At 28.3% G+C, this 21,013-nt stretch overlaps 2 protein-coding genes across 2 annotated transcripts; both read left to right on the forward strand.

Annotated features, from left to right (window-relative positions):
* Positions 1–3,388: 3,388 nt before the first annotated feature.
* LOC107003530 (syntaxin-71-like) lies at positions 3,389–7,040 on the forward strand. The gene is made up of 9 exons (XM_015201869.2): positions 3,389–3,749; positions 3,831–3,956; positions 4,625–4,784; positions 4,864–4,949; positions 5,041–5,109; positions 5,204–5,248; positions 5,334–5,396; positions 5,519–5,595; positions 6,457–7,040. Exons 1-9 carry the CDS (start codon positions 3,597–3,599, stop codon positions 6,467–6,469), a joined length of 792 nt encoding a protein of 263 aa, XP_015057355.1. The 5' UTR covers positions 3,389–3,596; the 3' UTR covers positions 6,470–7,040.
* A 3,886-nt stretch (positions 7,041–10,926) lies between these two features.
* On the forward strand, positions 10,927–14,654 carry LOC107003411 (zinc finger protein BALDIBIS). Its single transcript, XM_015201736.2, has 4 exons — positions 10,927–11,393; positions 11,846–12,245; positions 13,170–13,450; positions 13,950–14,654. Exons 1-4 carry the CDS (start codon positions 11,228–11,230, stop codon positions 14,597–14,599), a joined length of 1,497 nt encoding a protein of 498 aa, XP_015057222.1. The 5' UTR covers positions 10,927–11,227; the 3' UTR covers positions 14,600–14,654.
* The last annotated feature ends 6,359 nt before the right edge of the window (positions 14,655–21,013 follow it).

Raw genomic sequence — 21,013 nt, forward strand, 5'->3', positions numbered from 1 at the left:
AATTTAGAATTTTTAATATATATATATTATAATTTATATTTTGTATCTTAAATTTCTTTATTTGTATATTTGGTATCATTATTAAAATGTGGTTGATCTTTATTTTAAAATTTAATTTTGAAAATGTATAATATTTGATTCTGATGTTTATATATATATATATATATATATATATATATATAATATTCACTCTTCAAATATCATATATATGTTATAGAGATGGATTAAGAATTTTGAGTTTATGAATTCTGATATAGAGAACACAGCTTGTTAAGTTTTGAATAATGCCAAGCTCATTAGGCGAAACTCTAATCGTCACTCGCCTAGATATGTAATTTTAAAGATAGAAAAAGTCGAAGATACGGAACAAGTTAAACAGCGTGATACAATCAATATGACACTATCTATTTCATACCAGATTGTTCACTTTATATGATTTTGAACGATCCTCGACTCAAAAATTGAGAAGCATAAAGTTTTTGTCAGTAAGTCCCAAAGCCTCTCACCCTTTGCTTTATTATTGCCTCTTGTTTGTATTGTCTTTTCATCCACCAATTTAATTTCTACACACCACATTTCTCACAAAACACAAGACATAATTTTATTTGAGAGATGGAGAATTACTTTCAAGGGATAGTAGGAAAATTTGGAAGACAATGCTATGCAGTTTTCTGTTTGTGTGTGCTTTTCATTTCACTAGTTATCGTTCATTATTCAAGTCTTTATGATCAAGAATTCAATCGTCACCATCGTCGCGTTCATGAACACACCGGGAGGCGTGTTCGAGCCTCACATGGTTCTCCTCTTCTTCCACGCAACTCAAATTATTGATGGAATCAGAGATAAATATAGAATTTGAATTTAGAGTTATCGAATAATGATGTTTTGTTGGTTTTGTTTAATTTTTGCAATGTAATGATGAATTTGAATTGATGTAATATTGAATACTATTGTTTTAATTAATTAATTTACAAGATAAAATATTTTGTTTTTCCCAAGATGGATGGATTACATTACCATATTATTATATTGATGCAATTTTATCCTTTCTGAATTATTGCAATTATATGTCGAGAACTGAGCACCACTATATATGTATATTAAACTTATGATATGTTTTAATCAAGTATTTAAATATATAATAAAGTAATTTTAATTAGATATTTTCAATTCATTTGCAATGGTTTTTTTGTGAGTTACATGTGTTCGTTATAGATTGTTACGTTAATCACATAGAATATAATGAATATATATTTTTAATTATACACATTTATAACAATTAACTATGCATAGGATTTTACGTGTTATCAAGGTTAGTGTGTATATATTTTAATTATATAATATATTTTAAGTAATTAATCTATCAATGAAATGAACAATTAAAAATTTAAGTCAAAAGTATTTAATAGATAGACTTCACCATAGGTTTATATCCTCATTAGAAACATCATAAATCAAAGTTAGAATGAAATTTATTGATAAGTTTAGGAGATTATTAGAAGTTGGGGCTGTAGTGAAATAAAAAAAAATGAAAAATTATGTGATTAAACAAATTTATACTATTTAATTATTCATTATAGATATAATTTGCTATAATTATCACCTCGTACTAACATTATACATTAATTACGTGGGCTGACTTCGAATTTGTATAATTAGTCATGTTTGTATATGTATAATTCGTCAGGATATACGAATACATATATATAATATACAATTTTGTAAACCTATATATATATATATACGGAAAAGGGGCTAAAATACCCTTAAAGTATTGAAAATGGTACAAAATTACCCTCCATCCACCTATTGACTCCAAAATGCCCTTCTCATCCACCTATTGACTCTAAAATGCCCTTCTCATCTACTTATTGGCTCCAAAATACCCTTGTCATCTACCTTTGGGTTCAAAATTGACCACTTATTTAATTGTTTTAAAATTAAACTCTTTAAATATTTTAAAATACTTGGCGTTCAACTGTTGGTTATAATTTAATTTATTAATATAATTTATAAATCAATCCACTATCCACTCATTACTAACTAAACGCCACTCAATTAATAATTTCAATTATAATATCAAAATCGCTATAAACACTACTAAAACACGATGAAATTATAGATTCTTAAAAATGACATCCAAAATTATTCGAGTCCAAATCGAAACCCCAATTAAATTTAGGTTGAGCCGCTTATTTAGGACGACACTTTCAATAGGATTCTCTTTCAAGATTGAATTAGAAATTTATGATTAAAGGTAAAGAAGTAATACATCCCCGAATTAATTCATGCACCTTTTTTAAATATAATTTTATAAATATTTATGATATGTTTTAAAACCTTTAATACATTATTTTGAAATTTTTTTACTTATGAAGTAACATCACATAATTGAGACGTAAGGATAGTTAAGATGAACATAGTCAGACTTTTAAGTTTATCGATAATTTTTATTTAGAAACTTGAATGTATGATAGTTTTCTTCTATCGATATTTTCACCTCAAATTTTTAAAAACACTCAATTGGTAATAGTTTTTCAGTTGTTGCATTAATGATGTGACGGGTTTATTAATTTGGAGGAGTTTAATTAGTAATGGGTGGGTAGTGGATTGATTTAGCGCACGTATTTAAAAAAATATTTAAATAGTTTAAATTTAAAACCGTTAAATAAGTGGTCAATTTTGAACCAAAAGGTGGATGACAAGGGTATTTTGGAACCAATAGGTGGGCGAGAAGGGTATTTTGGAGCCAATAGGTGGATGGAGGGTAATTTTGTACCATTTCCAATACTTTGAGGGTATTTTAGGCCCTTTTCCGATATATATATATATATAATTCACCTCTCTCCCACTCTCTGCCCTCTCTCGCTCGCCTCTCTCCTCCCTCTCCCAATCTCGCTTGCAATTTATACAAATGTCTATATATAGTATATAGTTATATACAATTATATACATATACAATTTACCTCTCTCCCACTCTCTCGCGCCTCTCTCTTCCCTCTCCCGATCTCGCGCCTCTTTCCTTTCTCTCCCAGTCTCGCTCACCTCTCTCTCCTCAATCTCTCTTGTCATATATACAAATAAATATGTATAATATACAATTATCTAATCAATATACATATACAATTTACCTTTTTCCCACTCTTTTTCCCTCTCTCTCGCCTCTCTCTCCCAATCTCGCTCGCTTCTCTCCTCTATATAAAATGTAACTATAAATTGTAATAATTAAATTATAGGAAAAAAAATAATTAATTATTTTTAAGTGACTATATGTGAAAATTTTCAAAAAAAATTTACCCTCACCCCTTTTTGTGATTAAGCTCCTTTTATGACCGAAAAAACGGATTACTACTAATTAATTACTCCCGCTAAATTCACTCTTCTCTCCCGCAAAAGCCGATATCGCCGGTGAACCTTTGCTTCGCCGGTAAACTAGAGAGAGAAAGAGAAAGTGAAAAAATGGAAGAGTTCGATGTGACAAATAGAGGAAGAAGTATATCTACGTTTCTCTCTCCTCCCTTTTTCCCGTCCGCCATCATTTTCTACTTCTCCGAAATCCTCCGTCACCGGGAAAAATAAGTTAACCGGAACCGAAAATGAGCGTCATCGACATTATCTTCAGAGTCGATACGATATGTAAGAAGTACGAAAAGTACGATGTCGAGAAGCATTCAGCTAATGATTCCCCCGGCGACGCCTTCGCTCGCCTTTATTCGTCCTTCGAATCTCAAATTGACGCTACTTCTGAGGTAATTTCTCGTTCCGATTTCAAAGTTGAATCGAATTTAGAGTTTTTTTTTTTTTGAGAAATTTGTTGTTCGATTTTGCAGAAAGCAGAGATGGCTGCTATGGAAACTAACAGAGCTAAAGCGGTGGCTATGAAGGCGGAAGTACGACGAACAAAGGCTCGTTTAATGGATGAAATCAAAAAATTGCACAAACTTGCTCAGAAAAAGGTAAAAATTTGTTTAAATTTTGGGTATTTTGGTGTTTTAATGTATGTATGTAATTGGAGTAGTTGTTCTTTTGTGTGTTTTTCGAGAATTCTGTATTTTGCTCGTTGTTTTGGTTACCCATCCGATGTCTAGTACCTGCATTTGGACCCATTTAATGAAAGCGCTCTGTACCAAGATTTTTTCTATATCCAGGCTCGAACCTCAGACCTCTTAGTTAAGTATGAAAGGATCATATTCATCTCATCACAATCCTTGATAGTGCGTCAAGGCGTGCTCCGAAGGAAATACTTACTAGATGTGATTTTGAACCATATGATTTTCTTTTTATGTTTAGTAATGTCAAAATTAGTTGATAGGTTCTCCTGTTGTAAGGTTATGTTGAGCAAAATGGTTGCTTCCAACATTCCCGAGTATCATGTTACTCATACTATCCAAAAATGCTCCCGTAACCATGTTGTATCCTTCTAAAAATGCACTACTTTTGAAGAATCCAACATGCGCTTGTTGACGTTTCTTAAGAGTCCAAGCAACAAAGATATTAGGTATAAAGAAAGTTTAACTGCGGAATTTAATAACCTTTTTGTGCTAGTTTTGATAACTTGTCTTTTGGTCGAGGTATATAACTTTTTACATTGGGCAAATGTTAGTCATAACTAGATTACAATCAGGTTAAAGGACTATCCCAAGAGGAACTGGAGACTCGTGGTGATTTGGTACATATGCTATCGGAGAGAATTCAGGCAATACCTGATGGAAGTATAAATGCAGCCAAAACAACAGGAGGTCGCGGGACTTCATCATTCAACAAAAATATAAAATTTGACTCAGGTAATATATAATCAATTCTCCTTTGCTTTCGTTACAATGTAGTTTCTGGATTTCTCATGATGTCAAAAACGCATATTAGAGGGACAGTTCAACGAGGGTTTCTACGAGCAAACTGAAGAGGGCTCTCATTTTAGATCTGAGTATGAGATGCGGAAAATGAAACAGGCTTGTAACTTTCCAATTCTTGTTCTTTAATTCCTTTTTCTCTGTTAGTTTTACAAGGAACCATCACATAACCGAATGTTGAATTCTATAGGATGAAGGATTAGATGTTATTTCAGAAGGTCTGGACACACTGAAGAATTTGGCTCGTGATATGAACGAGGTTTCCCTCATCACCCAATTTGCCTCCTAAACATGATTCTGTTCTCAGGAATAAAACTGTTTCTTGATCATTATTTTGTTCCACTTTGTTTCAGGAATTGGATAGGCAAGTTCCTTTGATGGACGAAATTGATACAAAGGTTAGAATGATTTCTTAAATCTCCATTTATTGGACTACTGTAACAAACAACGTTCATAATTCACCTTACTTCGGTTCTCTTACAGGTGGATAAGGCAACCACTGATATCAAAAACAATAATGTCAGACTCAAGGATAACATCAACAAGGTATCCTAAAGTTTTATTAGAATTCCTGCTCTCTTGTCCGGTTCACGAAGCAGATCTCTTTTTCTTTGTTTTGATTCTATTTTCTTATGAGGTCTATTAACTGTTGCATTTTTTTTCTCCAGATAAGGTCAAGCAAAAACATCTTTATCGATATAATACTTATCTGTATCCTTCTGGGAATTATGGCCTATCTTTACAAGTGAGTATCTATCTCGAGAGATTACTTCACATTGTTTCTTTTTATTCAGCTTTGTGATTCCTTCCTTGATGATAATTATGATAGAAGTTAAGAAAAGATGCAACATCATTACTATTCGCATAATAGTCTGACAAACGTATGGGAATCTGAATTTCATTACTTACATTATAGAAAGACCGAAAAAGTATTGGGGAGAGGTGATTAGACAGGACATAATGCAGTTTTAACTTACCGATGACATGACCTTAGATAAAAGAGTGTGGAGGACACAGATTAGGGTAGAAGGTCAGTAGGTAGCAGTGTGTTGTCTTCTTGTTCGTTCATATTAGTAGTTGTAGTATTGCTTCTGTAGTTTCTTGTTCTTCAATTTCTGATACTATATGTTGATTACTAGTACCTCGATTATTTTATTGTTTCGTTGTAGTTTCTGTTCTGTTACTATCTGGACTGCTTTAAACTATTTTTTCCGTTTGAGCCAAGGATCTATGGGAAACAACCTCTCTACCTGGGAGGTAGGGGTAAGGTTTTGCGTACAATTTATCCTTCTTTTCACTCGGCACAATCGGCACAATCTTTGGTTGATGTCAAGTAGTTTCTTTAGTTGATGATTGCCTAGAAGAAAAATGAGGAAACCAGAGATTCTGTTTTGACTCGGTGTTCAAACTGGCTAAGCCATTAGAATTTGGATTGATTCTGTTTAAAAATGTACCAACTAGGCCTGCGTATCTATGAACTTGAACAAATTAAGTAACAGTTCATCAACTTTTCTGCTATGCTCCTGGGCAGTGGTGTAAAAGTAAAGTAACCATGCAATAGATCTTGTATCTAGCACTTCTAAACAATTTTTCTTTATTGGTGCAGCGTACTAAAGTAAAGTACCGGGACCTCGAGCTTCATTTGATCCTGACTGATCTCCCACGGTCAGATGTAAGATTCATCTACTCCCCGCGCTTAATTCTATACTGTACTAGCCTTGGGAGATCCTAGAAATCACAGTTAAGATTGTATATTTTGGCTAATTCACCTTTTTATTGTCTTCTTAATATAAGAGTTTGTTTATAGAAGCCTGTGTAGAAATGAATCAATTTTATCTACCAGCCAATCCTTTTTACCATAAATTTTAGAGCAAGAAAGAATATTGAACAGAAACAGATGGAGTGTTCATTTTCTGGTGGGAGGGAGAGGGGAGCATTCTAGCAGAGGCGGAGTCACAATTTTAGCTACGGATTGGGGAACCTAGCTAGTGGTTTTGGTTCCAATTCTTTATTTGTGATAAAATAATTATTTGATATGTATAAATAATTTATTCAACCAGTAAGCAAAAAGGATTATGGTTCAGAATACATAAATTAAAAATTCTGAATCCGCTTCTAAAATTTTTATTTGTTTTCATTTGTTCCTTATTACTAATATATATGCATACGGTTATCGCACTATTAATAATAGATAGTGATGTGTTGTCTTGCTTTTTGAGCGCTAAGGGTTTTTTGGCGTTTCTCGTTGTATTAGCTATAGTATTGTAGTTCTTTGCTTTTGATGTACTACATATCATCCTTTGTTGTTTATTGTGTTTCAGTTATCACACTATTTTGTTGATCTTGTTCCTTTCTTGGATTACCCCACTTGAGCTGAAGTTTTTTTTTGGAAAACAAACTCTGTATCTCCATGATATAATAATAAAATTTGCACATGCTCTATGGTTCTCAAACTCCACTTATGAACTCTCATCGGAAAATAAAATATTAAAAAAGTGTCAAGTTCAGGTCTCGAATATAGTATTGTCACACTTTTGAAGTTGAGCTTTTTCGATTTAAATTTGTATTAATCGAACTTCAATACAAGTAACTGTGAAGAAACACACAAAACACGAGTGCCAACATGTTCATTTTTTATATTCATCAAATTATGAGAGGGGACTCTTTGATATATTAATTGGCCAAGGAATTAATGTCAATTTTGTCGTGCTTCTCGGGAATAATATAACATAATATTTCATTAGTCTCATATTATTAATTTTTCTCCTCATTTTATTACCTCAGATTGATTATTTAATAAAGACAAAATATATCTAAGACATAAATATAAAACAGTCAAAAATATCGCTTAAAAGATGTATATAAGAAAAAAATGAGTGAGTGTAAATTCCTATTAGCACTATTTTATTTTTTTTTGCTTTTTGCAAGAGAATTAATTAGGATTAATTATACAAAGAGCTATTTAAAGAGTAATGAGATTAGTTGAAGTTGTTGGGTATATGTCTCCATCATTTTATTCAAGAAAAACAATATAGAGAATTAAATAAAAATTATCTAATTTTCAATTACTAAATTCCAAGAGCTTGATTCCAAAAAAGTGGTTGAGTAAAATATGCTTCCTTTTTTCTATTTAAGTATATTTAATAGAGACGCCTAGAGCGTATACATTATCGTTCTTTTAAGAATCGTTTGACTGATTGTATTAGATAAAATATATATAAATAATATTGATATTAAATTTTAATATGATGTCCGACTACTTAACTTCAAATGCCATTTATATAAAGTTGTTTCGAAGCAAATAGACAAATAAAAATAATGCCCCCCAAAGGTTGGCTATATGTGCACTAGGGCTTTTTTAGTTACTATGTTCTAGTCAAATCATTCGTAACATGAGAGTTTAACTAATTAGAGTTTATTTTTAAAAAATTAAAATTTATATGTTTAAAAATTACATAAAATATATATTAATAATTACAATAACTAATAAATTAAAATGTATTTAAAAAATTATTAGTTTACTATAAAAAATTGAAATGAAAGTAATTATAAAAATTATAATAAAAATATTAGTTCGATATCACCATCACAATCTATTCAACCATTCTCTCTTTGTAGAAAATTTAGATAAGATGTGTTTGAGAGAGACCCTAGCAAATATAAATTTTTATTTTGCGTGGAAAGTAATTTTTTTTTAATGATAGAGTTGACAAATTTTTTTTTTTTATAAATAAAGATCTTAAATTAATCACAATCAATAGATGTGGCAAAGGGGATACAATTGCTTCTTCGTTAATGAGAGTTTTAAATTTCGAATTCTAAATATGAAAAAGTGTTCGGTGGAGTGCTACCTTCGAATAGACCTTATTCAAAACAAATATCAATTACTCGAATCCAATAGAGTACGGACCATTGAATGGAAAAAAGAAGAGAGATTCCAAATTAGTCGAGTCCTAACACTAAACAAGGCTTTTCCCATTATGAATCGATAAAAAAATTATGTTATATAACGTGAATTTTTCATCTATTTTTTTACTGAACCAACTCATTGAAAAAAGCATGATATAAAATGAAAATGAATTCTCAGACAAAATATGAAAAGTTCCCTATTTTTCTGTAAACACTACTACTCTTTATTTTTTCACCAATATACCATATTTATAATTTAAAAAAAAAAAAAGCTACCTAACATTTTCAGTGAGAAACTAATAAGAAAATAGTAACTTTTTAATAATGTAAAATAAGTACTGTGTGAGAAAAAATATTAAATTTAATTATTAACAGTCACCAATTAAGGTGTAGAAAAACAATAATGACATAATCATTTTTACCATATGTAAATTGTAAAGGCAACATACTTTTTTTCAATCCCTCAATTAATCTTTTTGGAGAACTAAAGTTTTTCATTATGTCTTTTTACCCTTTTCTCTTTAATTCATCATATGGTAATTGAACTTTGCGGTATGCGGTATTTGATTGAGTATAAAATTTAAATAAAAAATATAATAAAGTGATAAGTACTTCTTCATCTTTATTCAAGAGAACTCGAATTTGAGTCCTTTTGAATACGAATTCGCCATTGTTAAAAAACGCTACACTCCCAATATAGGACTTCTTGATCGAAATTCAAATTTTATCGAGTTCTGATATGTATATTAGACGTGGAATAAAAAGTCCTATATATTAGAAAAAATCTTAAACATATCATATATATTTTAAAAGAATTAGATAATTAAAAAAGAAATGTATAACATCACTTAAATTGATTGGAGGATTATTAAAGAGTCATAAAAGGAAGTACTCTAGTTTCCCTTCAAATTTTCATGATGATAAAGTGTTAAATATTTATATGATTATAAATTATTTTATTAAATATAAAATATATTAAATTATTTTATTAAATATAAAATATTTTGTTTTTTTAGGCTGAGAAGGGTATACAATGGGTTTCGAACGCCCACCACAAGGGTGAAGGTGTAGGCAACTCGATCACCTTACTGAACTAATAAGTTAAATGAATTTATATATATTTATCGAGACTGGAAAAAATATAAAATATATCGTATAAATTGAAATGAGCGAAATCGTAATATATATAATTCAAAAGCAGAATCTTCATATTCAAAATAAATATTATCTCAATTATTTTATATATATTTTGAAAGCAACACATCATGCAAAGCTGTGGCAGCAGTATATATATTGACAAATTGATACAGTTATTCTCCTCACTCACCCCACTGTATACAATATTTACTTGCATGGGAAAATTTAGAGCACAACTCAAGATTTACGAAAATTCAGTAACTTTCATTTTCATCTTATATATCAAAATAGATATTAAATATTTTCAATTATTTAATTTATTATGAACTTGATTATTTTATAAATAAAATATATTATTAACTTAAAGTTATCGTCAAGAATTCATAAATTTTAAATCTTACAAATATTTTCTTCTTTTAGTTTCTCATTCCGTGTCTGATATTAACATAAGGCTCAATTAGACTCACGTTTATGTCCGGAAGTTCCATATTAAAAATTAGACATAATAAATATATTGGACCCTAAACTTGGCTTCAAATTTTAAATTTGACTTCCAACTTTCATAATGCACAAACAGACACTTTAACTATCCAACTTTTAAATAAATAAATACATGAGTCCTACATGGCAGAATACACGTAGGACAAAAAATGACATGTAGGATGACATGTAGGACATGTGTATCTATTTGTTCAACTTTATACAAGTTTAAGTTTCTACTTGTGCACACCCAAAGTTGAAGGGCATAAATGTGATTCGAAGCCAAGTTAAAGGGCATATTTATGTATTATACCCAGAAATTAAGCTCTCTTACGAAAGTGAATCGTATTCAATAAGAATATGAATTTGAAATCTCTGGTTAAGACGAAAAGAGTACTTGTCACTCAACGACTACTCCGTAATTAGGTTGAAGTGGTCCACTTGAGTCTATGGCTGACCGACTCATATAGACAAAAGCCGTGTGTGAGAGAAGGAATAATATAATAGAGAAAATATTCTTTCTTTTACTAAGTTATATATAATATCATATTTTATTTTTTGCTTCTACTTCTACTATATACTAAAATAAACAAAAACTTAGAAAAAAGGAAAATCAAGAAGAAGAAGTGAAGTTGTTATAACAACTCTATTGTTTGTTTTTGTTTTAATAACATTGTACACTATACAATGAGTATTTTTTGGGATTTAGCTGTTTTGAGCAAAATCTTGTGGCTTCTCTTGAAATCGAGTTGAGCTGAACTGAACTGAATTGAACTAAACCGAACTTCTTCTTTTTCTTTTTGGTGTGTGTGTGTTCATTTTACTTCAAATTTTGAGGTTCAAGAAGAAAAATGATGTCTAATGATGGACTTTCTTGTTCCATGAGAGGTGGTTTGACTTTGATTCAAGATCCAAAAAACCCTAGTACTAATATTAATCATCCAAATCCAAACCCTAATTCAAATCTAGATGTTTCTTCAGCTAATAAGAGGAAGAGAAATCTCCCCGGAAATCCAGGTAAAGTAGTCAGAGGCAGATCCAGTATTTGAATTATGAAGCTTATATATATGGATATATTTTGTTTGCTATTAAGTTCAGAGATGCATTCAGAATTTATGTATTTAACGGTTCCAAGATTATATGTTCTTCAAAAAATTGAGTTTAGAACTTAGTATTTATACAACTATAGTTTTTAAGGGTTTTTCATGTATGTATATTATTTTAGTTGAAGATGACGTAGGAACGTTCATCAAACTCCATCCTAAAACTCTGAATTCGCCTCTGAATCAATCAATAATTTGTTTTTTTATACATACATACAAGATTTTATTTCTTTTTTTTTTTTCCTTTTTTTTTTCAATTGAAAATGATATACAACACTCTAAATTAAGATTTTTTCTTCTCTTTTTAACTCTTCTAATTGCTCTACTAACATAACTATAACTTCTTTTTTGTTGCTAAAAAAATAGATCCAAATGCAGAAGTGATAGCTCTTTCACCAAAATCTCTAATGGCGACGAATCGATTCGTGTGTGAAATATGCAACAAGGGTTTCCAAAGAGATCAAAATTTACAACTCCATAGAAGAGGTCACAATTTACCATGGAAATTGAAACAAAGAAATAACAAAGAAGTTATAAAGAAAAAAGTTTATATTTGTCCTGAAAAATCATGTGTACATCATGATCCATCAAGAGCATTAGGTGATTTAACTGGGGTTAAAAAACATTATTCAAGAAAACATGGTGAAAAAAAATGGAAATGTGAAAAATGTTCAAAAAAATATGCAGTTCAATCTGATTGGAAAGCTCATAGTAAGATTTGTGGTACTAGAGAGTATAAATGTGATTGTGGCACACTTTTTTCCAGGTACGTAATCTCTGTCTCAATTTACGTGACACATTTTACATTTCACGATTCATTATACAAGTCTTTCTTTAATTATATAAATGTCTCAATTCATGTGACATATTCAGATTTCAAGATTCATACAAGTCTTTCTTTGACTGTATTTGTCTAAATTTATATGGCATATTCAGACAAGTTTTTCTTTAACTATATTTGTCTCAATTTATATGACATATTCAGATATCAAGATTCGTACGAATCTTTCTTTGACCGTATCTGTTTTAATTTATATGACATATTCAAATTTTAAAATTCATACGAATTTTTCTTTAATTACATCTATCTCAATTTATATGACATATTCAGATATCAAGATTCATACGAGTCTTTCTTTGACTGTCTTTAGCTAAGTATTAGATGTCACTATGGTACACTATTTTCTAGGTACCTTTCATGACTTAGATTTTATTACTTTTAGAGAATTTAATTTGATAGAGAATATAGGTAATAAAGTAATATTGTCCTATGATTAGTTTGTTGATGAAATAAATGGTATAACTATATGTGAAATTTAATTCAAAACTCTATCAAGTTGATGAATTTTTTTTTTATATAATCCATCGTTAATCTGTTACAAAAATTTTTGTTTGCTAAGTTTTTAATAATACGTCTCTAACATGTCACTAATCCATTCTTTGTAGCTAAGTTTTTTTTTTTTATAATTTGTCATTAATTTAATGGTAAATTGCTCGTAGCGATGTTTTTGATAATTTATCGTTAATTGTTCGTAGATAAGTGTTGATAATATGCCATTGTGTATGTAATATATCGCTAAATAGGACTAGCGATGGATTTTTGTTGTTATCATATATATAGTTTGTATTTTTGAAGGGTTTTGTTTTCCTCTATTTATTTAATTTTATCTGTCGATAATTTCTATAACAGAAAGGATAGCTTTATAACACACAGAGCATTTTGTGATGCATTAGCTGAAGAAAGTACAAGATTTACATCAATCCAAACAGCAGTAAATCTTAATAATTTGAGAAATCAATTGATTAATGGTGGGATTAGCACTAATCTCCAACAACAACAACAACAAATGAGTGGAAATATTTCTCAATTATTGGGATTGGGATCATTAGACCCTTCAAATCAACTTAATCTTGATCATGGACAAAAATCAAGGCTACCACTTTGGCTTCATCATGACAATTCAAATTATGGTAAGCATATAAGTTCATCTGAATTCAGTACGAATATATATAAGTGGAAGTCACTAAAATATCGATAAAATTCATTTTGACATGTAATTTCGAAAAGTTCAATGAATTAGCAATATTAGTAGATGTTAGATTCTCAAAAAAATAGTGTATTTTGAAGGATGTAACACATGGTGCAACATCATATTTTATAGAGTCTAAACAACATAAATTAAATGTTGTAATCATCACTATAAGAAAACTATGAATTATATTGAGATTTTCCTGGAAATTAGTATGAAAATTTATAGAAAAATAAGTAAACTATGAAATTTTATACTAATTCCTATGAAAATTCCCATATAATTTACATTTTTTTTTGGAATGCATATTCAAAATTAAATTTATGATTTCGTTTCTTTAAGTTACTAGTGAGTTCCAGTTAACTAGGTATGTATATATATATATGTGTGAAATTTCTTTTATTGTTATTTCAAATTTTGAATCTGTCTTTATTGTGTAGGTAACCCTAATGACTTTTTATCAACACCATCAACCACAACAAGCACCTTGGCTCATGAGTTGGTACAAGTGGCACCACATACAAACACGTTAGGCTCGTCTTCGTCGCATAACAATAACAACAACAATAACAATAATCAATGGTTCGTCAATGACGATGGTGGTGATGCCATCATCACCACCTCGTCATCGATGCCACGTGTTCTAAAAGAGGAAGAAGAGAACAAAACTCTTAGCCCAATGTATTACAATAATAGCCACATGTCAGCAACAGCACTTTTGCAAAAAGCAGCCCAAGTTGGATCAACAAGGAGCAACAACAATTCACCACTCTTTAGCAATCAATTTGGGCTAATGACCTCATCTAGCCTTAATATGATGAATAATTCTTCATCATCAAGTGCCTCAAATGTGGCTATTCATGAAAATGTTCAAGGAAATAATGGATTGCTAATAGGGGCTACAAATTCAACAACTTTTGTGGCTAACAATGCAAATACTTTGATGATGATGCAAGATAAAGGGAAGCAAGGTAACTTAACAAGAGATTTTCTTGGTGTTGGAAGGAATGAAAAGAGGCTATTTTTGCAACAAACTCATGAGATGGCCAAGTTTGAAAATAATAATAATAATAATTCTAGGATTTTTTAATAGGTTATTAGATTTTTTTTCCCCTTAATTGGAATCGTACGATGTTGAAGACAACAAAAAAAAAGTAGTTGAGAGTGTCACCTCTAGAAAAAAATATCCATCAAATAATCAGAGGCAAAATCAAAATTTCAATTTTATAAATTCTAAAATTTTAAAATGGCTATATAATTAAGTGTTACTAAATGAGTTCTAAATGTAGAATTTATACATGTTATACGGATAATACAAATATGAGTAAAAGTTAATTAATGAATTCGATCGAATCTGTAGATTGACTTATATGCTCTAGCTTCGTCCATATTTATTATATACAAATTTAAATTTAATCGAATCTCAATACATATATCAATTTCGAAAGAAAAAAACATATTTTTCTTTAGAGATCTTGTGAATTGTGGGGGCTACTAAAAAAAAGTTGACAAAAAAGTGATATGGCTTTTTACCCACATTTTATTTTATGCATTTATTTTTATTATATAGTATATGGACCACGTAGTACTGTGAAACCTGTGACTTATCTCTGATAAAAAAAAATTAGAATTTATGAAAAAGTTAAAATTATTGGTATCTTATAATTGTACACTTCTGGAAATTTTATTTTTTTTCATTCCTCGTCATGTAAATTTGTATTGATCGAAAGTTTTAGTTTTTGTGAAATCGATATGTCATATTATGTTATATTTCTTATAATTAATATTTTATTATAGCATATTGAAGATATTCGAATAAGTTACACTATTATATATAATAGACGATTGATCATAATAATGTGATATGATTAGTTTAATTTGAAATCATTACTTGAGCTGTATTGAAGGCGTTCGTCCATGATTCAATCGATATTTAAAAAAGGAAAAAAATATATATTAATAATGTTAAATGATATTTAGATTGTTAGTTTATATATAATTTAAACTTTTTTCATTAGATTTTATANATAATAACATAATACCCCTTATTTAATGCATTATATTTAAAATTGTATCATTGTAATTTTTTTTTTAAAAAATATAAATACTTTATATACAACGAGTTTTTGATAGAAACTATAGCTATTTAATTCAGGTAAATCTAATACTTATAGCTACTCTAATCTAATAATCCTAAAACTAGTCAATTTTGTAAGTTGCTCTAATTATTACTACTATATAGAAGAGCCATCACATGGACGACCAAGGGCATAATAGTAATTTACATTAATAAAAAATGGACAAATTTCATTTCCAAAAACAAGAAGGGCAAGTATGTAATTTTACATTAAAAATGGACAACTTTCAATTTCAATAGCAATGTTTGTAGATCAATGGGGCGTTCCATTTTCATCATTGCTGTTTTTGTCATGCTTTTCTTCTCTGTTTCTCATGGTAACTGTATTGTTTTTTTTTTTTTTTATAATTGGCCTCTTTTCATTTTAATTACTCATGAATTGTTTTGATTTATGAATTGTGTATGTGTAGGTGTAGGAACCAGCAGAAAAATGGTGGGTTCTTTTTCACATGGAGACACCCGTGGAGTTCTACACCAGGTCGGTTTCTTTTTCTTCTAATTTAAACTTGCATCTTTAGTCTCTCAAAAATTGACTATTTCTGTTAGATGTATGTATATGTACAAGAAGTGTTTATAATTTTTTTCCTTTCTAGATTAATATTTAAATTTAAAATAAAATTTTTTAGTTTCTTATTTGTTCATTCATTGTCTGAATATCAAAAATCTCTAACCAAAAAAAATATGAATAATAATTTAATTTAAACTTGCATCTTTAGTCTCTCAAAAATTGACTATTTCTGTTAGATGTATGTATATGTACAAGAAGTGTTTATAATTTTTTTCCTTTCTAGATTAATATTTAAATTTAAAATAAAAATTTTTAATTTCTTATTTGTTCATTCATTGTCTGAATCTCAAAAATCTCTTAACCAAAAAAAATATGAATAATAATTTATAATTATAATTAGTATAATAAATTAAAAAATTATGAAACATAGATATGTATATGTACAAGAAGTGTTTACAATTTCTTTTTCTTTCTAGGGTTCTTTTTCACATGGAGACACCCGTGGAGTTCTACACCAGGTCGGTTTCTTCTTCTTCTAATTTAAACTTGCATCTTCAGTCTCTCAAAAATTGACTATTTCTGTTAGATGTATGTATATGTACGAAAAGTGTTTATAATTGTTTTCCTTTCTAGATTAATATTTAAAGTTAAAATAAAATTTTTTAATTTCTTATTTATTCATTCATTTTGTCTGAATCTCAAAAATCTCTAACCAAAAAAAATATGAATAATAATTTATAATTATAATTAGTATAATAAATTAAAAAATTATGAAACAAAGATATGTATATATACAAGAAGTGTTTACAATTTCTTTTTCTTTCTAGATTAATGTTTATTTATTACTCATGAATTGTTTTGATTTATGAATTGTGTATGTGTAGGTGTAGGAACCGGCAGAAAAATAGTGGGTTCTTTATCACATGGAGACACCCGATGAGTTTTACACCAGGTCTGGAAAAATTGAAATTCCTCATTCTCTCATTAAAAAAATATGAATAATAATTTATAATTATAATTATTATATATGCAAAATAACAAATGGAGTGGTGTAGCTCCTGCATTTTAGGCTTTAGTGATGTAGCTTCTGCTTTTTAGACTTTTAGCAGCAGTATAGGCTACTATTTTTACTTTTTAGGCTTTTAGCAAAGACTTTTCCTCCATTTTTTATCTATCCATTATTTTTTTACCAAGTGACTGAATATTCATCACACATTATGAAATATCTTCTATGTAGAAATTTCCATTCAACCTTTAAATAACTCTTCATTTTTCTCATTGATTTTGTATGAATCTCAAAGATCTCTAACCAAAAAAATATGAATAATAATTTATAATTATAATTAGTATAATAAATAAAAAAAATGAAACATAGAGATGTATATGTACAAGAAGTGTTTATAATTTCTTTTTCTTTCTAGATTAATGTTTAAATTTAAAATAAAAAAGAAAAGATAGGGAAAGTGGTTATAATAATTACATAAGATATATTACAACACTAAAAATAATATGTGTCTTAAAGAAAATATATATTGTTTTATACACAATAACAAATGGAGTGATGTAGCTCCTGCTTTTTATGCTTTTAGCAGTAGTGTAAATTTTTTTATTTTTTTTTTGCTTTTAGCAAAGACTTTTCCTCCTTTTTTTAATTTTATTTTCTTTCTACATTAATATTAAATTTAAAATAAAAATTTTCAATTTCTGATATGTTCATTGATTTTGTCTGAATCACAAATATCTCAAACAAAAAAAAAATATGAATAATAATTTATAATTATAATTAGTATAATAAATAAATAAAAATATGAAACATAGAGATGTATATGTACAAGAAGTGTTTATAATTTCTTTTTCTTTGTAGATTAATGTTTAAATTTAAAATAAATAAAAGAAAAGATAGGGGAAGTGGTTATAATAATTATTTTTTTTTATATATTTTACTCTTAATATTAAATACTTATTCGATAAATTATTTTAAGACCTAATACTCTACTAAACATCATCAATAGAAATAGTATAGTAAAATACGTTAATAATTATTTTTTAATTGTGTATCAAATTAAATAATAACTAATAAAAATTAACGAAAGTAATATATGATTAACTTGACACATTATGAGTTTAATAATGATTAAAGAAGACAGGTGTAAATTGCTTTTCACTTTTTGTTTTCCTTTTTCTTAGGAATTCCACTTCCTACATTACACGTAGCCCCTCCTTTTTTTTTTTTTATTTTCTTTCTACATTAATATTTAAATTTAAAATAAAAATTTTCAATTTCTGATATGTTCATTGATTTTGTCTGAATCACAAATATCTCAAACAAAAAAAAATATGAATAATAATTTATAATTATAATTTATATAATAAATAAAGGTATGAAACATAGAGATGTGTGATGTAGCTCCTGCTTTTTAGGCTTTTAGCAGTAGTGTAATTTTTATTTTTTTGTCTTTTAGCAAAGACTTTTCCTCCTTTTTTTATTTTATTTTCTTTCTACATTAATATTTAAATTTAAAATAAAATTTTTCAATTTCTGATATGTTCATTGATTTTGTCTGAATCTCAAATATCTCTAACAAAAAAAAAAATATGAACAATAATTTATAATTATAATTTATATAATAAATAAAAAAAATATGAAACATAGAGATGTATATGTACAAGAAGTGTTTATAATTTCTTTTTCTTTCTAGATTAATGTTTAAAATTCAAATAAAAAAGAAAAGATAGGGGAAGTGGTAATAATAATTACATAAGATGTACTACAACAGTAAACATGATACGTGTCTTAAAGAAAATATATATTGCTTTATGCACAATAACAAATGGAGTGGTGTAGCTCCTGCATTTTAGGCTTTTATCATTAGTGTAGGCTACTATTTTCACTTTTTAGGCTTTTAGCAAAGACTTCTCCTCCTTTTTTTTTACCTATCCATTATTTTTTTACCAAGTGGCTGAATATTCTTCCCACATTATGATGTAGAAATTTTCATTCAACCTTTAAATAACTCTTCGTTTTTCTAATTTCCATCCAAAACCTTTAAGTAACTCTTCATTTTACTTCTCTCTTCTTAACATATACTTTAATTTTAAATTTGTGTGGTCTTCTGTTGTTAAGATTCTCTTAATCTTGTACGAGGGTTGTTATCTTTACAGCTATTGAGCTTTGTTCACTTTGTTTGGTCATATTGTCACTTTGTTTTCTTCACTGTTTTTGCAATCTTTTACTATAAAGATAATATTAATCTTTAATTAAGATCTCATTTCATACATTTGTAATTGATGCTTTACATTTCATTTGGCTTTCTTATTTTCTTCCACTAATTTTCTATTCTATTCCAATACGACAAAATGTAGTGTTTATGCTATTCTGGTTGACATTATCTTGCTAAATGATCTATCTATGACATAGTTTTAAAAAAAAAATAACATACTTTTGTTCATATTGGTGTTATTATATAAAATGTCTTATGTCAATCGTGAAATAGGAATTCAAAGATGAGGCTTAGTTGAAGCTTAATGTTGTCACATTTTTTTTCATTTTGTGTTGTAAAAGTTATGTGATGCTATTCTGTGCTAACAGGTGATTTTTTATCAAAGATGATCCAGAAGATCCAAGCATGAAAGATGCATCTGTTTTTGTCATTCTATACAGTATGTAAATGTATGTAATTAGTATTCCCACATATGAAAATGTTAAACTATGTAAGTATCTCACTTCGATATTCAGTAGTATGACATGCACATGAAAATATATTTTGAACAAATTTGGCAGCTATAATGTGTTCGAATCACTAATTTTTCTCATTGAAATATTAATTTTGTTTGTTTAATATGCAACTCATTAAATTTAGGTCCATTATAAATACCTATAATGCTTCCAACTACAGCATCATCAGCTGAAAGTATGTCTGCAAGCCCGGAGCAGTATTATGCATACAAATTCAGCAACTCCTAAATGTTAATTGATAATTTGTTAACATTCAGCTGCTCTAGATGTTCACTTTCTTCATACTGTCAATTTGCTTAATAAACAGACATTTATTTTGTGAACATGTATCGTAAAATAAAATAATAATAAATATTTAAAATATTAAAATATTAATCGTTGGGCCCGTGCTTAGCACGGGCAACGCTCATCTAGTATATATACAAACGCGTTCATAGTAATAACAACAAAATTTATGTTATATTATAAGTAAGAATCTAAGAAGGATAAAAATATTGACCTTATCCTTATTTTTATATGAGATAGAAAAATTATTTCTCATAGATCCTCGACTCAAAAAAATATTTCGGCCAATTACTAAACCCTAATTTTGTTATATATATGTGATGTAACAATAACGTTATAAATGTGGTATATATTCTATATTTTAATCATCAAATTCTAAGAATTTTGTTATTGCTTTTTCTTTTTCTTTTTTTCAAAATATATCATGCAAGTTTGCAATGAATTTTCTTTTTCCAAGAATCGAAGGGTAAGATTATCATACTCCCTCCGTCTACTTTTAGTTATCATGATTCTCCTTTTTAGAATCAAATTATAAGGATTTTGACTAACATTAAAATCGTAATTTATATTACTTTTCGTATATTTTTTAATATCTAAAACTTGTGCTTAAAATATCAAACTAATGTAATCTAAATTAACTTTAAAAATTAATCAAAGTAACTTTCCAAGAATATAACATACAATTAAAAATGAAATAAGAGAATACTAACTAACGTTCATCTTTAGGAGTGAAAAAAATATATCGTGAAGTCTCTAAATTTAAACACTATAAATTCAAAATATATCATCAAAATCCGTAACTTCAATATATATCAACAAATATATATATATATATATA

Source organism: Solanum pennellii, chromosome 11 (assembly GCF_001406875.1).
Source record: "Solanum pennellii chromosome 11, SPENNV200".
NCBI lineage: Eukaryota > Viridiplantae > Streptophyta > Magnoliopsida > Solanales > Solanaceae > Solanum > Solanum pennellii.

Bases quoted from the DNA above. Each gene is read 5' to 3' on its own strand.
- LOC107003530 (XM_015201869.2), top strand. From the start codon at position 3,597: ATGAGCGTCATCGACATTATCTTCAGAGTCGATACGATATGTAAGAAG. The intron at 4,950-5,040 runs GCTTGTAACTTT...TGAATTCTATAG, and splicing joins AGATGCGGAAAATGAAACAG to GATGAAGGATTAGATGTTAT. The intron at 5,397-5,518 runs GTATCCTAAAGT...TTTTTTCTCCAG, and splicing joins TCAAGGATAACATCAACAAG to ATAAGGTCAAGCAAAAACAT.
- LOC107003411 (XM_015201736.2), top strand. From the start codon at position 11,228: ATGATGTCTAATGATGGACTTTCTTGTTCCATGAGAGGTGGTTTGACT. The intron at 11,394-11,845 runs GTAAAGTAGTCA...CTAAAAAAATAG, and splicing joins AAATCTCCCCGGAAATCCAG to ATCCAAATGCAGAAGTGATA. The intron at 12,246-13,169 runs GTACGTAATCTC...TTTCTATAACAG, and splicing joins TGTGGCACACTTTTTTCCAG to AAAGGATAGCTTTATAACAC.